General features: G+C 58.7%; 1 protein-coding gene across 10 annotated transcripts in view; it reads left to right on the top strand.

Moving 5' to 3' along the window:
- The window catches only part of PTPRN2 (protein tyrosine phosphatase receptor type N2), an 809,627-nt gene extending 790,983 nt beyond the window's left edge, over positions 1–18,644 (top strand). For all 10 annotated transcript variants that reach the window (XM_042976545.1, XM_042976559.1, XM_042976565.1 and 7 more), the window contains 4 exons: positions 1,546–1,599; positions 2,994–3,058; positions 15,382–15,455; positions 17,083–18,644. In XM_042976545.1, the coding sequence (XP_042832479.1) occupies positions 1,546–1,599; positions 2,994–3,058; positions 15,382–15,455; positions 17,083–17,154 (265 nt within the window). In that variant the 3' untranslated portion in view covers positions 17,155–18,644. The remainder of the gene's footprint in view (positions 1–1,545; positions 1,600–2,993; positions 3,059–15,381; positions 15,456–17,082) is intronic.
- The last annotated feature ends 781 nt before the right edge of the window (positions 18,645–19,425 follow it).

The following is a 19,425-nucleotide window of genomic DNA, read 5'->3' as shown; positions in this document are numbered from 1 at the left end:
CCTCTCGCTCTGCCGCCTGAGCCAGGCGGGCGCCCCGAGAACGGAAAGTTTTAGTAGGAGAAAGTAGTGGGTCTGTTTTTCAATCTGTTTTATTCTCGAAGGCCCACGAACTCTGAGGGCACCGTGGCACGCTTGCTCGATCTCGCTGAGCTCACGTGTGCTTCCTTCACCGTCCCGCTCCACCCCAGCGTCAGCGTGCGCCTCGAAAGTGAGCCGAAGCTCCAGCAGAGGTGGCCACTGAGCAGCCTGTTTCGCCCGTGTTGGTGGGTCTTCTCATTTTTAAGACTTTCGGTGGCCTCCCAGCTTTAAATGCTGCAGGAGGCGGCCCGAGGGGCGTGGGGGTGGCCCCGTCGTAGGGCACATCACCTCACGCCTGGGCTCCCCTCGTGCCGTTCGGCCGGGCGTGTGGGCCTCACTCCGTTCACTCGGAGAGGAGATGGAAAGGACCAGCTTTGTGCCTGGGGCACGCGGGAGAGTACCGCCGGGCGCCCGGGCCGGCCGCCTGCCCCCAGCGGCCTCTCCGTCTCCGCGTCCAGGGGTTTGAAGCCAGGCCACCCGCTGAGAGAACACACACTTCCCACCGACCGTCTCTGTGCCGGGCAGGCCAGCCTCCGCAGAGAAATGTGGCATTTTCCTGTTTCCGGTGCGAGGGAAAAGATCCTTTTTTTGCCCCGGTTTTCTTTTCTCTCTCTTTTTTTAATTTTGCCCCGTGTCATACATTGTAGAAATTCACACAGGGCAATTTCGAGCACAGCCCCCTCACGCGTTTGGCTCATTTACTTTTCTCTATTCAGAACTATTTTACTGAGAATTTTCATGTACTTTGTAGGCAAGTTTAGTGGTTTCACTGACCTCCAACACGTTTGGAGCTTACTCAGTGAATTTTAAATCAGCCCTCTGTTTCGAGGTAGGGGCTCGGTCACGAGATAATCTCAGCTCCTTGTTAATTTTCATAAATCCTGGTCTAGAATCTGCACAGCGAAGTTGTTTGTCAACATGTTCAAATGTGTACAAAGGAAGGACTTGTCTCTGATGTAAGCTCAGGTTTCTGTGGAAGGAAGAAGCCCGGACCCACCGGACGGACCAGAAGGGACCTTAAGCTGCTCTTTTGAGACAATACTCATTTTACATTCCGATAGGACATCTAGGACGTAAGAAACTTGGAGCAATAAATCGCAGAACTCGGCAGTTGTAGCAGAGTCTAGATACCCACGTCACCACAAAAAGCCAGTCTGAGCGGAGCTGCAGACGTGGGGGCGGGGTGGGGGCGGGGCAGGCCAAAGACCGAGCCCTCGGGGTCTGGCCTGTCCAGGGCAGGGAAGATGGTGAAAACCTAAGAGTTGTTTTTAAAGCTCTGTTTCATAACTTAACACCGACAAGGAAAATAAATCTTTGAAAACGCGTGTGTGGTTTTGACTCCGTGACACAGGCTGTCGTAAACGGTGCCAAAGATGGGGCCCGTGACTCTGGCTTGGGAGTTACTCTGCGAGGCGGGAGACAGGAGTCGTGGTGCGTAACCGTAATTTCTGTCTCTTTTTGTTTCAGAAAAGTAAACAAGTGCTACAGGGGCCGTTCTTGTCCAATAATTGTTCACTGCAGGCAAGTACAAGTTCTCACGTGGATTACGCGCGCTCGCCACCTCAGAAGGCAGCCACAGCGAGGGGTGCAAGCGGAACTCTCTATCTGCGTGATAAGTACATCTAACTGGCGCTTCTGAAGGGAACCAGAGATACACACTTAATCTTCTAGGCCCTCGAGCTAAATGCTGCCGTGTGTTTCTTGCACTGACACCCGAGTGAGCCGCACGTGGCCCGCTCTTCCCCGCGAGCCGCCGGGCGTCCCGCACCCGGTCTCCGGCGGCCTGGGCCCCGCCGCCCTAGTTTTTCTTCAGCCCTCGTGGCTCTCACACAAACCTCGAGGCCGTGTCTGTGGTCCGTGGCCTTGTCTTAGCCACCGGTTCACGAGGTGTGGAGCCAAGCCGCTGAGAAATGCTTGGGGCCCGTTAGGAGCAGGGACAGACTCTGTCATTACCGGAGGGACGGCCGCCCCCAGTTGGTTACGTGAGTCTGGCCTGTGGGCAAAACCCAGACGGGCTGCACTCACCCTGGTAAGTAGAGGCACTCAGACGCCCGTGTGAGGGTGCCCTCGCACCCTGGGCTTCACATCCACCCGGGTCTGGCGAAGAGCCGTGCTCTGTTGCGTAGAATGTTCCTTTCTGCTGGGCCAAAATGGAAATACGTCTCCAAAGATCAGACCCCAAGACGGTCTGATCGGCCGACAAGTGTGCACGCCTCCGTGTGGGTGTCTGACCGTGTGTCAGTGTGTGTGCCGTGTAACCACGCGCGTGTAACCGTGTGTGTCTGCGTCGGGTGCCTGGTGACTGCACGGGTCCGCGTGCTTCCCCGCGGGTCTGTGCGGGACCAGTGGGGGCTGTGCCGTGGGTCCGTCAGAGAGCGGAAGGGAACGACCCGGAGGCACGGGTGTCCCGGGCGGCGGGTGGACGGCTTGGAAGGCGCCTGTCGGTGTCAGGGCGGCCGTGGCCCCTCGGCTCTGGGAGGAAAGAGGAAGACGGGAGCAAATCCACGCAGGCACCATAGCTAATCCCTGCTGCGAGGGTGGGGGGCTCCCACCCTTTTTCCTCCTCCTCCTCCTCCTCCCCCTGCCCTCACTCCCCCTCCTTTCCCTCCTCCCTTCCCCCTCCTCCTCCTCCTCCCTCCTCTCCTACTCTTTCCTCCTTATCCTTTCTCCCCTCCCCCATCCCTTCCTCCCCCCTCCTCCTCCCTCCCTCCTCCCCTGCCCCTCCCCCCCTCCCCTCTTCCACCCAGCGATGCCTCCTCACCCCGCTTCCTTCCGCTTTCTCTCAAATTCACAGCCTCCCTCTCCCCACACGACTCCCCTTAAACGCAGAGGGCAATCGGCCGTCCGCTGGCTTTGGTGGGCGCGGGGTTCACGTGGCCCCGGCCGCGTTCTCACCTCTCCCCTTCCGTTGGCAGCGACGGCGCGGGCAGGAGCGGCACCTACGTCCTGATCGACATGGTTCTCAACAAGATGGCCAAAGGTGAGGCTCCGAGCGAGCGAGCGGGCTGCTTTGTTGGGGCCGAGCGGGGCCAGCGTTGCCGTGGCAACCTCAGGGTAATGCTCTCGGCGGCCTCGGAGGAAATTAGCCGCTCGTTGTCCCTTCCCCGGTCACGTGAAAGCTGTCTGCAGCACGCACGGTGTTTCTGTGGCTCTTCCCTTGCTGCTGGTGTCGGGCGCGGGGCTGGGCGCACGGCGGGTGCCGGGTAAGTGCCTGCCGAACGTGCTATGACGAGCGCGATCGAGGCAAAGACACCGCTTGGGGCTTTAAATGCAGTCCGTAGTATCCTTGAAGTGTTGGCATAAACCGTACCCGCAGAATACAGCGTCGGTCATTCCAGACTCCGCTACGCTCTGGGGGTGACTGCGGTCGCCCGACCCCGCCTTATCTCAGCTAAAACCCGGAACACCCCCTGTTCGACATACCTACACCTACGCGGCCTCTCCTCCTGGTCTTTTCCTCCCAAATGTGGCACCGGGACTTGCACCCTGAGCGCCCCACGGCGAGAAGGCACAGGGGCACCAACAGTGCCCGAGAGCAGGGGCCACGGGGAGAGCGGCCCCCCACTCCTGTTCAGGACTGGGCGGACCACGGGGAGGGCACCCCCCCACCTTGGGACTGGGCGGACCACGGGAGCAGGACGTAAGCCCCGGCCCCTTCGCTCCCATGGACATGTGGGCGCTGAGCTGGTCTGCAGCACCCACAACGTAGTTTCGGGAAGAAGCCCATGAGGGGTCTCCTTAGGGACCAGGGAGCGAGCTCCACAGTCACGTTCGGGGAAACCCCCGTGTCGGACCCACCTCTTGGACAGTCACTCGCAAGTCGCCATGGCAACCCAGGATCCTGCTGCATTGCCCAAGCTGCTCTGAGAAAACACCGCTTTCCCTGCGGTGCCCATGCACGACCCACGGGCCCCGAAAGGAGGTGGGGACACCTCCCGTCTCTCTCACCCGTGAACCAAACAGTCCCTCCATCTACACACACACTCGCACGTGTGTCCTCGCAGACAGGCCCCGCCTTCCAGAACATCCTTTGCCCAGAAGCAGGAGCAGATTATAGAAATGAGGTTCAGTGGTGCCTGGGGGGCTCAGTCTGTTAAGCGTCCGACTTCAGCTCAGGTCATGATCTCGCGGTTCGTGAGTTCAAGCCCCCGCGTTGGGCTCCGAGCTGACGGCTCGGAGCCTGGAGCCCGCTTCGGATTCTGTGTCTCCCTCTCGCCCCTCCCCTGCTCACACCCTGTCTCTCTCCCAAAAATGAACAAACATCCAAAAAACTTTTTAATAATTTAAAAAAAGAAAACAATTTCAGTACATTTTCATGCCGATGCTGGCAACTCTAAAATAAGCATTTTCCTTACTCCACTTTCTTGTGGTTAAAAAGAAGAGAAACGGAGCCCGTCTCCAGACCAAGGATACGGGTGCGTGGATGAGCCCGCAGGCCGCTGTTTCACACGTAGAGACTAGCGCGTGAGGCATCTCTGCTGGTACAACCTGCTCCCGGAGGACCAGGACTGAACCCGGCTGCACACCCCACACCCTGCTGGACGTCCACGGCTTCCTGGCCGGACGCCGGAGGGAGAACGAGATCGGCTTTGTGCCGCCAAATATTATTTTAAGCGCCCGAAATTAGCTGAGTGCTGGCCACGCGCAAACAAAGAGACTGACGCAAAAAGACGAAAGATCTGACACTGGTGAAGACGTATTTTGGTTTTAGAGCGTAACGTGATCCTAATCTTTTTAGTTAAAAGTTTCCTGTCCGCTAATGCTACTGTGTCTTATCAAACACATCCTTTCGTTTGCAAACTTGCAACTATCGGGAGCTCGGAGCTCTAGCAGAATTTCTGTTTCCTCCCTGGTACCTGCCCTCCCTTCTCGGCCTGCTGCACACGTAATGTCTGCCTCGTGTTAAATCAGAATTCCTCCTGAAGGAGCCCGACCGGCGTTCGTGTTCGAGATGCCTCCCGTGTGGGTTCGCGCCAGGGTGGAGCCCGGCTCGCCCACAGGCGCGGGGTGGACGCCACGCTTTCCCAGTGCTGGGGGGTCACCGGGGGTGTCCCGCGAGGGGGTGCGGCACAGCCGGATGCTGCGAGGTGCAGTCGCTGCTTCGCGAGAGGCAGCTGTGGACGAGAATGTTCCCGCCTGAGGAGCCGGCCGGGGGCGGGGTGCCGGCATTGTCCGAGCCCCAGTCCGCATCGACCCGCTCTGCTGTGCCATGTAACGTCAAATCCCACGTCAAGTGTGGGCGGCCGTCAACAATGGAGCCCAGCCATGGGGAACCGGCCAGAGAGGGCCGCCCCAGGCCCTGGCCCATCGGTCACCGCCCCCCCCCCGCCCGGTTCTGTTCTTGACCTGCTCCCCTCTGCCCGGGGAGGGGGCCTGCGGTGTGAAATCCCCTGACCTGGGGCCTGGGCCGCGGTCTCAGGAGAGATCAAAGGGCAGGACGGCCCCTCGCCGGCCAAGTGGGTCTTTCCCAGGCCGCCACACTGCGCCCCCGCCCCCGGTTTTGTTCTGGGACAAGCTGGCCCGGCCTGTCGCGCCCGGGCTGCCTTTGTCTGGCCTGAGAGCCGGAGGCCGCGCCACAGACCTCGCTCGTCAAATGATCAAAGGCCCAAAGCCCGGACACGAAACCTTTCTTCCCATTTCCTTTTCTTCCAAGGAATGAATCGCATGGGGACCAAAGGACGCCTTTCCCAAGCCTTGCCGAGTGCGCCACGCTGACACCGGAGCCCCTGGATCCGGACGGCAGGGCCCGGGAGCGCGTGCGGCCCGGAGCGGAGCCCCGCGCGTTCACACGGGGCCCTCGGGGATTAAGGCCCTCGTCCTCTTCAGGGGCCTTGGAGAATGAGCAAGGCGCGATTCACCTGCTTTCTCCGCCGTCTGGTTTGTTAGCAGGCGGACGACAATGCCGTTTGGAATCAAAGCGAGCGGCCCCCGGCCCCCCGCCCGACCCGTAAACACCTTCCTCGCGTCCCTGCGTCCCTGCCGCGCCGGCTCCGTCCGTCCGTCCGTCCGTCCCGCATCAGCATAGCCCGGGGAGCGCGCTCCTCCCGCTCGGGAGACCCCGGCTCGCGTGCAGCCGAGACGTTTTCCGAAGCTGTGCCTTCTCCGCGCGTCAGTGACGTCTCGGCCACGTTTGGGTTTTTTTCTTGCGATCTTTTAGAGGCATTGTAAGCGCCAGGCGGACGGTGCCTCCCCACGGCCGGGTCACCGTGAGGTGGCAGCGGCCGGCTGTGTCACTCGTGCGGGGCCGTGACCGACCCCACCCCCCGACCGCCCCGCCTCACGGCCCTGAGTGAACACCACCGCCCTCCCGCCCGCCGCGCCCGCGTGTGTGCGGGGAGGCCCGAGTGCGGCACACTCTGCGGGTGTGGACGACTCTTTTAACTCTTTGCTGTGTGTCCCTCTGGGCCTCGTGTGTGAGCACACACCCTTTGCGTTCATCCGGCCGGTGACAGCTACGTTCTCCCGAAAGCGATACGTAATCCGCGTGGGAAACACACAGAGTGTTTTTTAGAAGATCTGTCCCCAACTTTGTTTCTTACGTATTGACACTGAAAGTGCTTATCCCACAACGGCCCTGCGGACTTAACGCTTTCATTACCATTCGTCAGGTAAAGACATTTGGGCTTCCCCCACCTGAGGTCACGCAGCTGCCACGTGACCTAGCCGGGGCGTGAACCCAGGCTCGTCTGACAGCCCGTGTCCTGGATAACGATGCCCTATGGTTGCCTCTTCCCTGCCAACAAACAGACCCGCCCCTTTTTTAAAGTCTGCCATGGATTGTCTGTTATGAGGAATACACCCGTTACAATGGCTGTTACTTAAAAAAAAAAAAGGTTTTCCCCTACGTTAACTTTTTCTAAGTTTATTTATTTCTTTTGAGAGAGAGACACAGACAGTGCAAGCAGTGGAGGGGCAGAGAGAGAGAGAGAGAGAGAGACAGAGAATCCCAAGCAGGCTCCAGGCTCTGAGATGTCAGCACAGGGCCCGATGTGGGGCTCGAACTCACGGACTGTGAGATCACGACCTGAGCCAAAATCAAGAGTCAGACACTTAGCTGAGCCACTCAGGCGCCTCCAGACATGCTAACTTTTAACAGCAGCTCAGAGTAGTAGACGGGGTACTAGGTTTGGAGACCAAGAGACACGACAGATCACAAAGCTCAGCCAGACTGGTTGAATAATACCACCCGCACGAGTGCCTGTACATCAGGACTCAGTGTCTGTCACCAGTAACAATATCAAAATGCCGTTAAAAGTTTTTCCCAACCTTACTGAGATATAGTTGCAATCGAACGTTGTGTAAGTTTCTGGTATACAACGTGGTGAATTGATAAATGTATTTGTTACAAAACGATTACCAAGGTAAGGTTAGTTAGCACCTCCGTCGCCCCTCGTGGTTACGATTCTTTCTGTGGTGAGAACATTTAAGGTCGACTCTTCCGGCAACTTTCAACTACGTGATAGTGCTGTTGACTATCAAAATACCTTTCTTAGATAATATCCTATGGCTCCTTGAACCCAGCAGCCCTCCACTAACCACATGTGCCTACTTAGTGAATTAAAATTTGAAAATCAGTGCCTCTGTCATGCTGGCCACACATCACGTGCCCAATGCCACACGCGACTCGTGGCTGCCGTGGCGGACGACACAGAGCACCTCCGTCATTGCGGGGAGTCCCGCCGGGCCACGCGGCTCTGAGGAACGGCACTGGTGGGCATCCCCAGGTGCCTCCCACCCTGTCTCTCCCGGCCCCGCTCGCTTCTGCCTCCGTGTGTTCTCCACGAGGCGCCCGCGTGGCATCTCAAGCAGTGGGACCTCGGAGGCCCTGCTGAGCTCTCCCGTCTCGCCGCTGCCCTTCTCGGGGCCGAGCGGCCTCTGTGACCGCGAGGCTCGGGCTGCCCCCCGCTGCTGCACCACGGCTCCCCGGCCCCTTTCTGTCACGGGTGCTGGATGCCTCACGGTCACTGCCACCAGGCCACAGTGTCCCTCTCGTGGCAGAGCCACGGAAGCCTCATTTCAACCTGGTATTTACTGAACACCCTGCCAGGCACACCGTCCGGAATGCACGGTGAACAAGGCAGGAAAACCAGGTCACCGTCCCCGAGTTCATCCTCCGTGGAGAGAGACAGACGGCGTGTTCAGCTCGTAGGGGTGGCGAGAGCCACGAGGACCCTCGCCTGGGATGCAGCTTAGGGGTTGTGCCTCCCTCCCCCGTCCCGCCCCCCCGGGCAGAGCCTTGACCAGATCTACGGACTGTGGCCCCCGGAACAGAAGGGGACCTGAGGCCCGTACGTTCTGACACCTTGTTGTAAATTGAGGAAGCAGATTTCAGAGGTTTGGCGACTTCCAGAACCCCTCCGGCTGGCCGGGTCGACACAGATCCCTGGTCTTTCTGCAAATGGCAGAGCCCAGGAGGCTGAGACGACAGAGGGCAGCAGGACCCTCTGAGTCAGGCCTGCGGAGACAGGGTGGTGGTTGTGGTCCCCGGGCCTGGGGAGCGGGGGAGCCGGGGAAGGGTCTGTTCAGGGCCTGGAAGGGCAGGGTCACTGACTAGGAAGTGACAGGATCGGCTGGAGGAGAGGGGAGGAGGTGTGCGGGAGGGCTGAGCCCACCCTCGCCGTGGGCATGCACGTGGCCACAGACAAGGCCACAGAGAATGGCGTGTGTCGAGGGGAACGTGTTTGTCTTATGTTTGAAGCATGAAAACGTGAAGAGCTGGCAGAAAATGAATTTCACCGACAGCGTGGCCTCAGCGTGACTTCACGGTGCAAACGCCTCATCTCCAGCTTCGTGACAATCTCAGGCTGAAAGACGCGTCTGGAACGGGGTGGCAGGGGCCTCGCGTGGGCTGCACCGCGGTTGGACAAGTCGCCTCCATCGGGCGGCGTGTGCGTGTTCCCCCCTCATCGGCTCCCTGCCGTCCGGCGCGCGCCTGCCCCAGCCGGCACCGGGCACGTGGGGTCGCACAGGGTCGGAGGCCGTGCACAGAGCTGCAGCCCAGACAGGTGGGGGCCCCGTCCTGGGGGCCCCCTTCCCAGACAGGTCTCGGGGCTGCGACCCCATCCGCGCACACCATAGGCCAGGCTAATCCAAGGGGAGAACATGTGGTGTCAGGCCTTTGGCAGGAGCGGGTGCCGTCTGGCCGGGGCAGCGGTGCAGGGGCTGGGCCTCTGTCACTCTCAGAGTCCCACGGTCACCCGGACTGAGTCGGACAGAACACGCTGTGCTAGTGTTGCCGGTGGAACAGACCCCTCGCGGTCCCCTTTCCATGAGGCCCAGGGGAGTCCACGGAAGAGGGTCCCGATGCTTCGCCGTCAGCGGGAGCCCAGCCAGGCCTCGGGCTCCAGGGCAGGGCCTGCCGCGTGGCCGACTCTCTGAGCAGAAATCGCCCTGAGGGCCGAGCGGCGGCTGCCAGGCCCACTTGTGAGCCGCGGAGGGCCAGTTGCCCTAAAGGACTCGTTCCTCCGTTCGGGGCGGCCTGGCTGGCCTCTGTGTCCCAACCTCACGGGTCAGGAGGACCCGCTTGGAGCCGCGGACTCAGGAACACGAGCCCACGGCGATTCTGGTGCCTCGGCGGGGCGGGGGTGGGGGTCCCTCTGCCGTCCGAGGACCCACCCCCACGCAGTCACCACACGGGCCTTTCTCTGGGCTGCGTGGGACCTCGTCCAGGGGGCTCCCGCATCCCTCGCTGCCTCTGCATCTCCTTCCTGCCCTGAGCCCACGGCACCTGCTCCTGGGGCGGGTGGGAGAGGCAGCGGGACCTGGCAGGGCAGGGTCTCTGGGGTCCCTGGGGCGCTGGGCCGTCCCCCCACCCGTCCCTGTTCACGCCTAACGACCAGCGCGCTCACCTCCACCCGGGTGCCCGGCCCACGGGCCCCACTGGGAGCCCCACGACCTCCGGCAGTACAAAGGGTGGTGGCCTTGCAGTGACCTTGCACGCTGGCCGAGCCCTGGTTCTGTCTGACTTACAGATTTTATAAAAATGTGGAAGGATCTCAGTTTCTCCTGAAAAATGACTCGGAATTTGCTTTTTAAAAAACACGAGAAAGGGGTGCCTGGGTGGCTCAGTTGGTTGGGCGTCTGACTTCAGCTCAGGTCATAATCTCTCAGTTTGTGGGTTCGAGCCCCGCATGGGGCTCTGTGCTGACAGCTCGGAGCCTGGAGCCTGCTTCAAATTCTGTGTCTCCCCCTCTCTCTGCCCCTACCCCGCTTGTGCTCGCTGCTCTCTCTCTCTTTCTCAAACACAAAACTAAATAGAAATAAAAAACATGAAAAATATTTTGGGGGTGGGTTCTGGCATACTTGATTCTCAAGTGAATAGGATGCAGATTCGTCTCCTTTGATCTGGCAATTCCCCTCCAAGGTCAGCAGAAATCCTCCCCGATTTTCACCGCCTCCCCCACCGCCTCACCACCCCCATCCCTACATCACCCCACCTCACGCCCCACCCCTCCTCGCCTGCCACCCACACCCCGGCCCCCCACCCCACCTCACCAGGAGCTCTGCTCTCCCAGGGCAGCATCTCACCACTTGGCTCCTTTGCTCAGATCCCCCTGGAGCGGAAGCAAGACCACTTCCTCGTGCAAAGTAACAGTTTTTCCCCCTTGCACACTTGACACACATTGTCTCTTTTACCTGGAAGAAAACACACTGGACCCCGGCAGGTTGCAAGCCTTCTGGGTAAAAACTCTGTGGCAAAACTGATTCACGTGTATTCTGCCTCACTAGGTAGCAGGGGGCCGAAAGCTGTGTGTGGACACAGCACGGCCCGCCCAGGCGTGTGCACCTGACGCTGGCACAAGTGGGCGGGCCACACGACCCCCTGGACCAGGGAGCAAACGCCAGGAGAGAGCGAAGCACCCCACCACGAACTTGGTTTCCTTTAACCTCAGGTTGATTCCTTCCCTGCAAAAATCAGTTTCCATACTTCAATAAAATGTTTAATGGTTAATGCCTTTTATCTAGAGCTAGAAAACCTTTCCTGTCTTAAAAATGGAGTTAGCCGAAGGGCGCCTGGGTGGCTCAGTTGGTAAAGTGTCCGACTTCAGCTCAGGTCATGATCTCACGACCTCACGGTTCAAGCCCCACATCGGGCTCTGTGCTGACAGCTCGGAGCCCGGAGCTGCTTCGGATTCTGTGTCTCCCCCTCTCTCTGCCCCTCCCCCACTCACACTCTGTCTCTATCAAAAAATGAATAAACATTTAAAAAAATTCTAAATACTTTTAAAAATGGATTCAGCTGATATGTAAACTTGGAAACCAGTGGACCCTGAGTGAACTGGAAACTGGCAGAGATCAGTATTTACTGGACGGTGCCCTGGGGGAGTCAGTGGACCATGCAGGGCCGTGGGGAAGACGGTCCGGACAGGGAGCGGGGATGGCCCTGGGTCCCGGGGCGGGCGGGGGCGGGGTGCACCTGCAGAGCCGCCTTGAATGGGGTCTTCAGGGAGCACTCCGGTGTTGGGGTCATGATGCTTTCAGACAGAAAACACTGGAAACCAGTGTCTTGTCTTGAGTGTGCGATTCTTTTTGTAGGTTATGATTCTTTGACTAATTATAGGCTTTTGGACGTGAGCACCACACCCAATAGTCTGTTCCCCTAGAATGTAACATGTTGTCAGCAAAATGAAATTTTTAAACAGAGGGTCCCCTTTTCAATGCACTAGAGGGAGCTTCCCTGATTTGGGAGGATTTAAATCTCTTAGCCTTCAGTAAAGCCTTTCGTAAAGTAGCGAAGGACCCACACACCTTCTCCACCCTCTGACCCTCACGGATCTGTTTATAAATGCAGATTCTGTGTTCCGTGCACCGCGAGGCCCCACCGCACGTGGGAGCCACTGGACAGGGTGTGGCGGCTGCTCCCACCGCGTCCCCTTGTGTCTCCACTGCTCGGGACAGACCACGGACGTGAGTTCTGCAAACTTCTGCCTTTGCTCACGTTGCCAATAACTAATGGTCTTATCCTAACAAGCAAGGGGACGTCCGCATCACCCAGCTGGCTTTACGTGATAAATCCATCACTCGCCTGAATTTCGTTCTGGACGTTTTTAAGTATCGGTTTGATTTCCTCACCGTCCAACTCTGGCTCCAGGAAAAGTGGGCTCCTGAGCCAGTCCCTGGCTGGTTCCTCATCTCGAACCCCTCCGGGGACAGCCATGTTCTCTCACGTTCTCTCACGAACAGTGGTCCAGAGGGCGTCACGATGTAATAAAACTAGAGAGTTTATTCGTACATCCATCCAAGGATCCTGCAGGCTCGCGACAGCCGCCCAGGAGGGAGGGCCGCACGTGCGACCAGAGGCAGCACCGGGCCACGTCGCATGTCCCCAGCCCGTGCCGGCGGCTTCCAGGCAGGGACGGCCTCCATACAGCCTCGGAATAAAACAGCTGTTGAAAGAGGTTTTCCAACCAGCCTGAAGGACTAAAAGAAAGTGCCCTAAAAAGACACTTTTTATCTAAGTCTGGATCCTACACGAAGCCCTGGGATTTCATTTCGGAAGGATCTGCCCCCGCACCGGATGCTTCTGAAATCCAGGACCCGTGGTCAGGAGGCGAGCGGTCGCAGGAGGTAGGAGCCCTGCGCGAGCCTGGGGGCCAGCGCGGGATGTCGCCGAGCAGAAGTACTTCTCTCCCGGGAGCGCCCGGGATCTGCGAAGCACCATTCACGCGCGTCTGGAGTGCCGTGGCTCCTGTGAATTACGACGTGGCCGGGCCCCGCAGGGCACCCCCCGCCCCCCAGCGCTCTGTGCCAGCCTGAGACCCCACCCACACCGGCAGGGAGCCCCGGACTGGGGAAGGGGAACGCAGCGAGTGCCCGGGCCGTGGCCGCACCTGTGGGACCCATCCCGGCACAGCCCTGAGCACCGGGCGCTGGTGCTGACCCGCCCGGCCAGAGAACGGAAGTGCCACGCATGGGGCGGGACACATTCGTCTCCCCCTCACTCGCCCTCCGCGTCGGGTTTAACCTTCTGAGGCAAGCTTGTTTCTTGAAGAAGCAGTTTCTGTGCACGGCTGTCCCTGTGACTCACGAGCGGGCCCTGAGGGCAGGGCGCTCCAGTGGGGAGGCGACGAGAGGCAGCGGCTCCTGGAGCCTCGGCGACCGGGAGCCACCACACACTGTGGCCGGGGCCGGCCCCCCCCCCCCAAAACTTCCTCTCTCCTCCTTCCCCCCTTTCAGTAGCAGGGCAGACTCCTCCTTTGTTTCAGAGGGTCTCAGACTCACGGATTCCCTTTAAACCAAGACTGTTTATTGTGGCCTCGTCGGCTTCCAAAAACTATAACCCTCAAGGCCAGCTGACCAGCACGCCCAGCACTTGACCCCTGTCTTGTCCTTGAGTGGGTTTCTCAGTGGGCCCTACTGCCAAGCTCCCTGGGGGACGTCTGGCTGGTCCAGAAGGGGAATTTCTTCCCCTTCCTATAAAGGCCCTGATTTAAGACATGGGGGAGCTCACAGTGTCCCAATAGGACGGTCCTTACCTGGCAGCTTGGTTCCCGTAAGGCGGCCGCATTGACTAGGAGCTCCCGACGCGCCCAGCGCTGTCCCTACAGCCCTAGAGATGATGGGGCACCTGGGTGGCTCAGTCCGATAAGCATGACCTGAGACTTCAGCTCAGGTCATGATCTCACGGTTCATGGGTTCGAGTCCCGAGTCGAGTCCTGTGCTGACAGCTTGGAGCCTGAAGCCTGCTTCGGATTCTGTGTCTCCCTTGCTCTCTGCCCTTCCCCACTCCCTCTCTCTCTCTCAAAAGTAAATAAACATTAAAAATAGAGAGAGAAAGAGAGAGAGAGATGTGAACATTCCTGTCGTGTCTGCTCAAGGACAGGGAAGGGGAGACTGGGGTCATGGATATGGCCGGCCTCAGTGCCGGCCGAGCGGTGCCCCCAGCCCCCGGGCTCCTGGTCTGGGGGACATACGGCCAGGTTGTCCGTACTTCCTGCTGCTCCCCTCTGTGCAGCTACGTTTGCTTTGGACGTGTTTCCTCCCAGCCCCTCCCCTGCCCATCTTTCTCCCTCGATGCCCATCGCACCTGCTGTCCGTAAGCCACAGAACCACAGGACTTTAAACGTTCTAACAACCTTAGAAGCTTTCAAACTCGTTCTCCTGGCTCTGTGCCTCAGGGGACTGATGTGCACACTTGGGGGGTGCAGACAGAGAAGGGCCTGGAGACGCGGGGCCTCTCGGCCCATCCGCCTGATGCCATCTGGCTGCCGACGGTCGTGGCCACCTGCTCCGTGCGACCGGGCATGAGCTGTTGCGCGGCGGGGGCCCTGGTGACGAGGTGCTGCTGGCAACATCGCACCTGCTTGGGGTTCGGCGCGTGGGCCCGAGGCCACCTGGGAGGTGACGGCTGCTCCCCCTGCCCACGGTTTGCATTTGTGTAAAATGCTTCTTAAACTGTAAGAAGCTTGCGGGCCTGAGAGCCGGCACTGCTCTCTATCTACTAGAAGTAGAAAAACAAAAATACATGTTGAATTAACAATAATGTCGGGCGCCTGGGTGGCTCAGTCAGTTGAGCGTCCGACTTTGGCTCAGGTCATGATCTTTCGGTTCATGAGTTCGAGCCCCGCGTCGGGCTCTGTGCTGACGGCTCGGAGCCTGGAGCTGCTTCAGATTCTGTGTCTCCCTCTCTCTCTGCCCCTCCCCTGCTCATGCTCTCTCTCTCTCTCAAAAATAAATAAACATTAAAAAACAACAACAACAATAAGGTCAAAATTTCAAACTCCAATGGTATTATTTCTGTGAAGCCCGGATCACCTGGCTCGAGACAGATGCTGTCTGTGGGGAGGGGCCTCTCCGCGAAAGTCCGGCCGGTGAATACAGCCAGGGCCGCCTCTGCCTTTTCTCACCGTTTGGAACCCTCGCTGGGAGCTCCACATTTAAAAGCCAATATTCAGATGGATGAGATTTATTAGTCTAATCTTTCGTTACGTGAAATAAAAAAGACCCTATGCAATTGAAATTAAAGCTTATATACTTTCTCTTTCTAAGACATTCTTTAAAATGCCACACAAAAAAATCACATTTTAGTTTCTAATAGTGATGTGGCTGTTGCAAGTATCTTTCTGGGCTCCTGACAGCAATTTTTTAGCCCGGCTTTCTTGAATCAATGCTAATGAAAACCGCCTTGCCTTATTTTTCTCTGAGCACCGAAATCGCAGCTGCCTGCCAGGCCTGCTGAGGAATGAGTGTAATCATTTTCAATTGGCCTCTGAGCCCGAAGGGCCTGCTGCAGGAGAGTGACCGCGGAGCGCGGCTCATCTCGTGTCTGAACTCAGCCCGACTTGTGTTCGTTGTTTCTTGCAGGCGCTAAGGAGATTGATATCGCCGCGACCCTGGAGCACTTGAGGGACCAGAGACCCGGCATGGTCCAGACAAAGGTACTGTGAGCCAGCCCTCGGGCGTCTTTCCGCGGTTGTTTCCGAGCGAGGGCAGAGGGGAAGGGGACTGGACGTCTCCCAGGCAGGTCCCAGGCGGGACAGGGGCCCCTCCCAGGAGGGTCGGTCGGGGTCCCAGCAACCGCCCGAACCTCAACAGAAAACGATGCAGGCAGATCTCCAGTGTTTGGAGCCCTCCATGCACCAGATGCAGGGGAAGGGGAGAACATCACATTTTTATAAAAAGATGTCAATGATAAACCCCAGCACCCTTGCAGGAGAATGTTCTAGATTCACTAAACATTCTGCCAGACTCCCCTGCTTCCGGCCCTCAGCACCACGGCTCTGTTGTGTGGTCGTCAAATGTCCCCCGGGTGCGCCGGGGTCCTCCAGCGCCTCGGCGTGGCTGATTTGCATACTTACTGAAAAGGCCACGTCTGCAGCAAAAGGCAGAAAGACAGGGCTGCTCCCGGCCTGGAAGTGCAGTGAAGATGACGGTCCGTTCCGTTGGCGCTCGGAGACACCCGTGTCCAGCAGCAGCAGGAGCTCCCACGCCTGTTCCGTGAGAGCACTGAAGTCGAGAAGTACAGAATCTCCTCTTTGCCAAGGTCGTCCTCACTCTCAGAGGCTACGAGCCTCCACCAAAGACCCAAAGCCCGTAAAAGATGCCCTTGCAAAACTGCTTCTTTGTACCCAAGAGGACTTGAAGTTGTAAATGGCACTCGTGAAATGGAGGTGGCCCAAGGCCCAGAGGAGTGTCCCCTGTGCCTTGGGGTGACGGTTCCGGGACTGCAGGGAGTTTCCCCTGCCTCCTGGGGTCCCGCTGTTTCCCCCAGAGAGTGCCAGAAGTCCCCAAGCCCCTGTTCTGTCTGAATGTTACTGTGGAAATCAAACGTGACACAAGGTCTGAGCTGGGTGGGGGAGAGGCCCTGGGTGGGGGAGAGGCTCTAAATCCCAAGCACTCCGGGGAGAACCGAGAGGCCACACGGCTGTAAGACTAAGCTGAACACATTGTGAGCTGGGGGATTTCTTAAAATACCTCAACAGGGCCACCTGGCTGGTTCTTCGTGGCCAAAGTCAACCCCAAGCACTGAGGCAAATGTAGCTTAATTCTCCTACAGAACCACAAACCTATCCTACACGGAACCAGAAGCCTCGTGAAGACTCCCGAACTGCCCCGGCCGTGCCCCCCGCCCCCCAGCGGCACCTGCCCCAGCCGGGGACCTCCACCCGGGTGCCAGCACCATGCACGCTCGGCCCCCGTCCCTCTGTGGCCCCCGGGAATGTGACGAGCCCCTCGTATGATCAGCGTGAAGAGACCTTATCAATCACAGCACACTTTGTTTTCCTAGGGGTTTTTTTATCTGAAATTCTGAAATTATTTCAGAGCTGCAGAACGCTTGCAGAAATAGAAATTCCCGTGTGCCCTCCCTCGGCTCCCCCTGCCAGCACCTTCCGTAAGCACCGTGCGGCGATCGAGGCCGGGAAGCCGAAGCCGGCATCGGGATCCCGCACACCTCTCCTTTCTATGCACATATGCGACCTTTCTGCAGAATAACACCAGAGCTAAGGGCTGGAGTCCAGAGGAGAGCGGCCCCACTCACGGCTTCCCCCGCTTTTGTCCTTCCAGGGCCAGTTCGAGTTTGCGCTGACGGCCGTGGCGGAGGAGGTCAACGCCATCCTCAGGGCCCTCCCGCAGTGAGCCGCGGGGCGGGGGGGCCCCGGGCCGGGAGGCGCCCGCACCGGGAATGACACAACTGCCTGGTCGGTGCAGTTTACCGGTTAAAATGCGCATTTTCGTTCAACCAAATCACAGTAAGGAGAGATCGGTGGAATCATGCGATTACAGGGGGCGATCACTTTATCCGGTTTCACTTTCCTGAAAGAAAACCCTTTTCCTTGAAGCACACATTCACATTCTTAATTGCGAACAGCGTCGTCCTAACGATGCAGCAGGCTTCGCACTCCGCACGGCCTCTGAGGGCTGGCTTGTGACCTGTGAGTCTGGAGGGCGGCCGGCTCTGCAGGGTGGGGGCCCAGACGACGCGGGCAGGGCACCAGGCATGGCAGACACGCGTGGCATTTGTCTCTGAGACGCTCCTCACCTAGAGGAGCCACTGGCTTCTTCGGGAGTCCGAGCAACAGTTACTAACATTCAGCAGCTTTGGGGCAAATAATAAGAAAATCGTCACCGCATCTCGGTTCTGTTCCCACCCGGGCTGCTTGACGCGCCCCCCCCCCACTCCAAGGTCCACGGCCCATCTCTACCACCCACCCCCAGGGACCCGCAGGGGCCTCCAGGGGCAACCGCTTTCCCGCCTGGGGAGCCACACTTTTAACTTCAAAATACGGATTCACACGTCGCAACAGCAGGTGCAGCTAAAGAGCACTCTCCCCCGGGACAGCCGGAATCTGGGAACAGTCTGGCAGGTCCCAAGCTCCCGGTCCCCGAGGAGCGCTCTAGCCCCCCAGCAGGCACCTGTTCCCCCTTCTCAGGGGATGTCCTGGGCCCTGCCGGCATCCGGAGAGCACCTGAGCACCCGTTCCTGGAAGGACTTGCGGGGAGATGGGCGTTTTAATCTGCGTGAGCTCGTAGCAGCGGGGAGCAAAGTGGCAGTGCCGGCCGCAGGCCCCCCGGTCGTCAGCCCCCCGTCGCCTAGGTCGGACCCTCGTGTGACACACACAGGCGTCCAGAGGCGATCCGGGCTTGCCGGAATAGCACTTGACCGTGAGGTGTGCCACCGCCCGCCCCCGGAAACGGGGTTCATCTCGCTGAACTCGGAACGATGGAATCCAGGAAGGGGCGCAGACAGCTCCGCACCGTTGGGCTCCATCCAGGATTCGGTGTGGGCGCATCCCCGGGCCCCCCCACGCCCTGCTTCGTGCACACCGCCCTTCCCGTCCCAACAGACACTGCATCCCAGAAACGGTCGCGCTGGGAGAGCGGCCTCTGGCTGGGGAGGAAGACGCCAACACCGTTGTGTCTGTAAGTGGTCCCGTCCTGTCATGCACTGCAGTAGATCCGTGATGTGTTTGCCTGTCTGGAATCTCAATAATGAATAGAAACCGATTTATCTGAATATAGGAAGCATATACCTACTTGTAATTTCTAATTCTTATGTTTCAAAAGAAATCCTCCAGTGCGAGATATATAAATATATTTAACGGTGTCAGATTAAACTTTTGATTTCACATTTGAATGGTCTTTATTTGGGGAGGAGGGAGCCACCTCCCTCGCTCCGGCTCCGGACGTGAGGGCACGCAGGTTGCCGAGAGCAGGCGGGGGCCCTTCCCAGAATTCCACACCATGTTTGCAGGGCCCGATGTGCACTAAAGACCAGAACATCTGGGAGGGTTCCCTCACAGTGAGGGGCGAGGCGGGCAGGGCGCAGTGAGGGGCGAGGGAAGGCCCCACCTTCCAGGAGGCTCTGAATTCACCCACCGGGATGCCCACCCCTCCCCCAGTGGCCTCCTGAGACTCTGTCTGGGGTGGTCCTAACGCCACTTGTCAACACTGGGGGCTTCACCGCCAAGTGATTCGGGGATGCGTTTTTATGAAATGGTCGCTTGAGACCACGGGTTTTTGTTTTTTTTTTTTTTAATGAAAACTGTTAGATGTAATCTTACAGAAAGAAAACGAAAGTGCCACCTACCGCATGCAATTCTAGAACCTGATTAAATTCGGGAAACACACAATGGCCGTAACAGCGACACAGTAAATCTCTGTGTATTGGAACTCTGTTCATCGTGCTCCCTTGGAAATACACACGCGTGTGCTCACACACACACCTTCTGGTAAAGTCCTGGGAATGTGAGGGTTCTGGGGTTCCAGCCCGGCCCCTCCGCCACGCTCCGCGCTGCCCCCGCCCCGCCCTCACCCCCCGCCCCCCAGGGCCAGCTGCAACAGCCCTTACTCGGACCCACTTAGCCCCGACCCCAGGTGGCTGGGACGGGGTCAGCGCCGAGACACTTT

Source organism: Panthera tigris, chromosome A2 (assembly GCF_018350195.1).
Source record: "Panthera tigris isolate Pti1 chromosome A2, P.tigris_Pti1_mat1.1, whole genome shotgun sequence".
NCBI lineage: Eukaryota > Metazoa > Chordata > Mammalia > Carnivora > Felidae > Panthera > Panthera tigris.
This window is presented reverse-complemented; position numbering and strand designations above follow the sequence as displayed.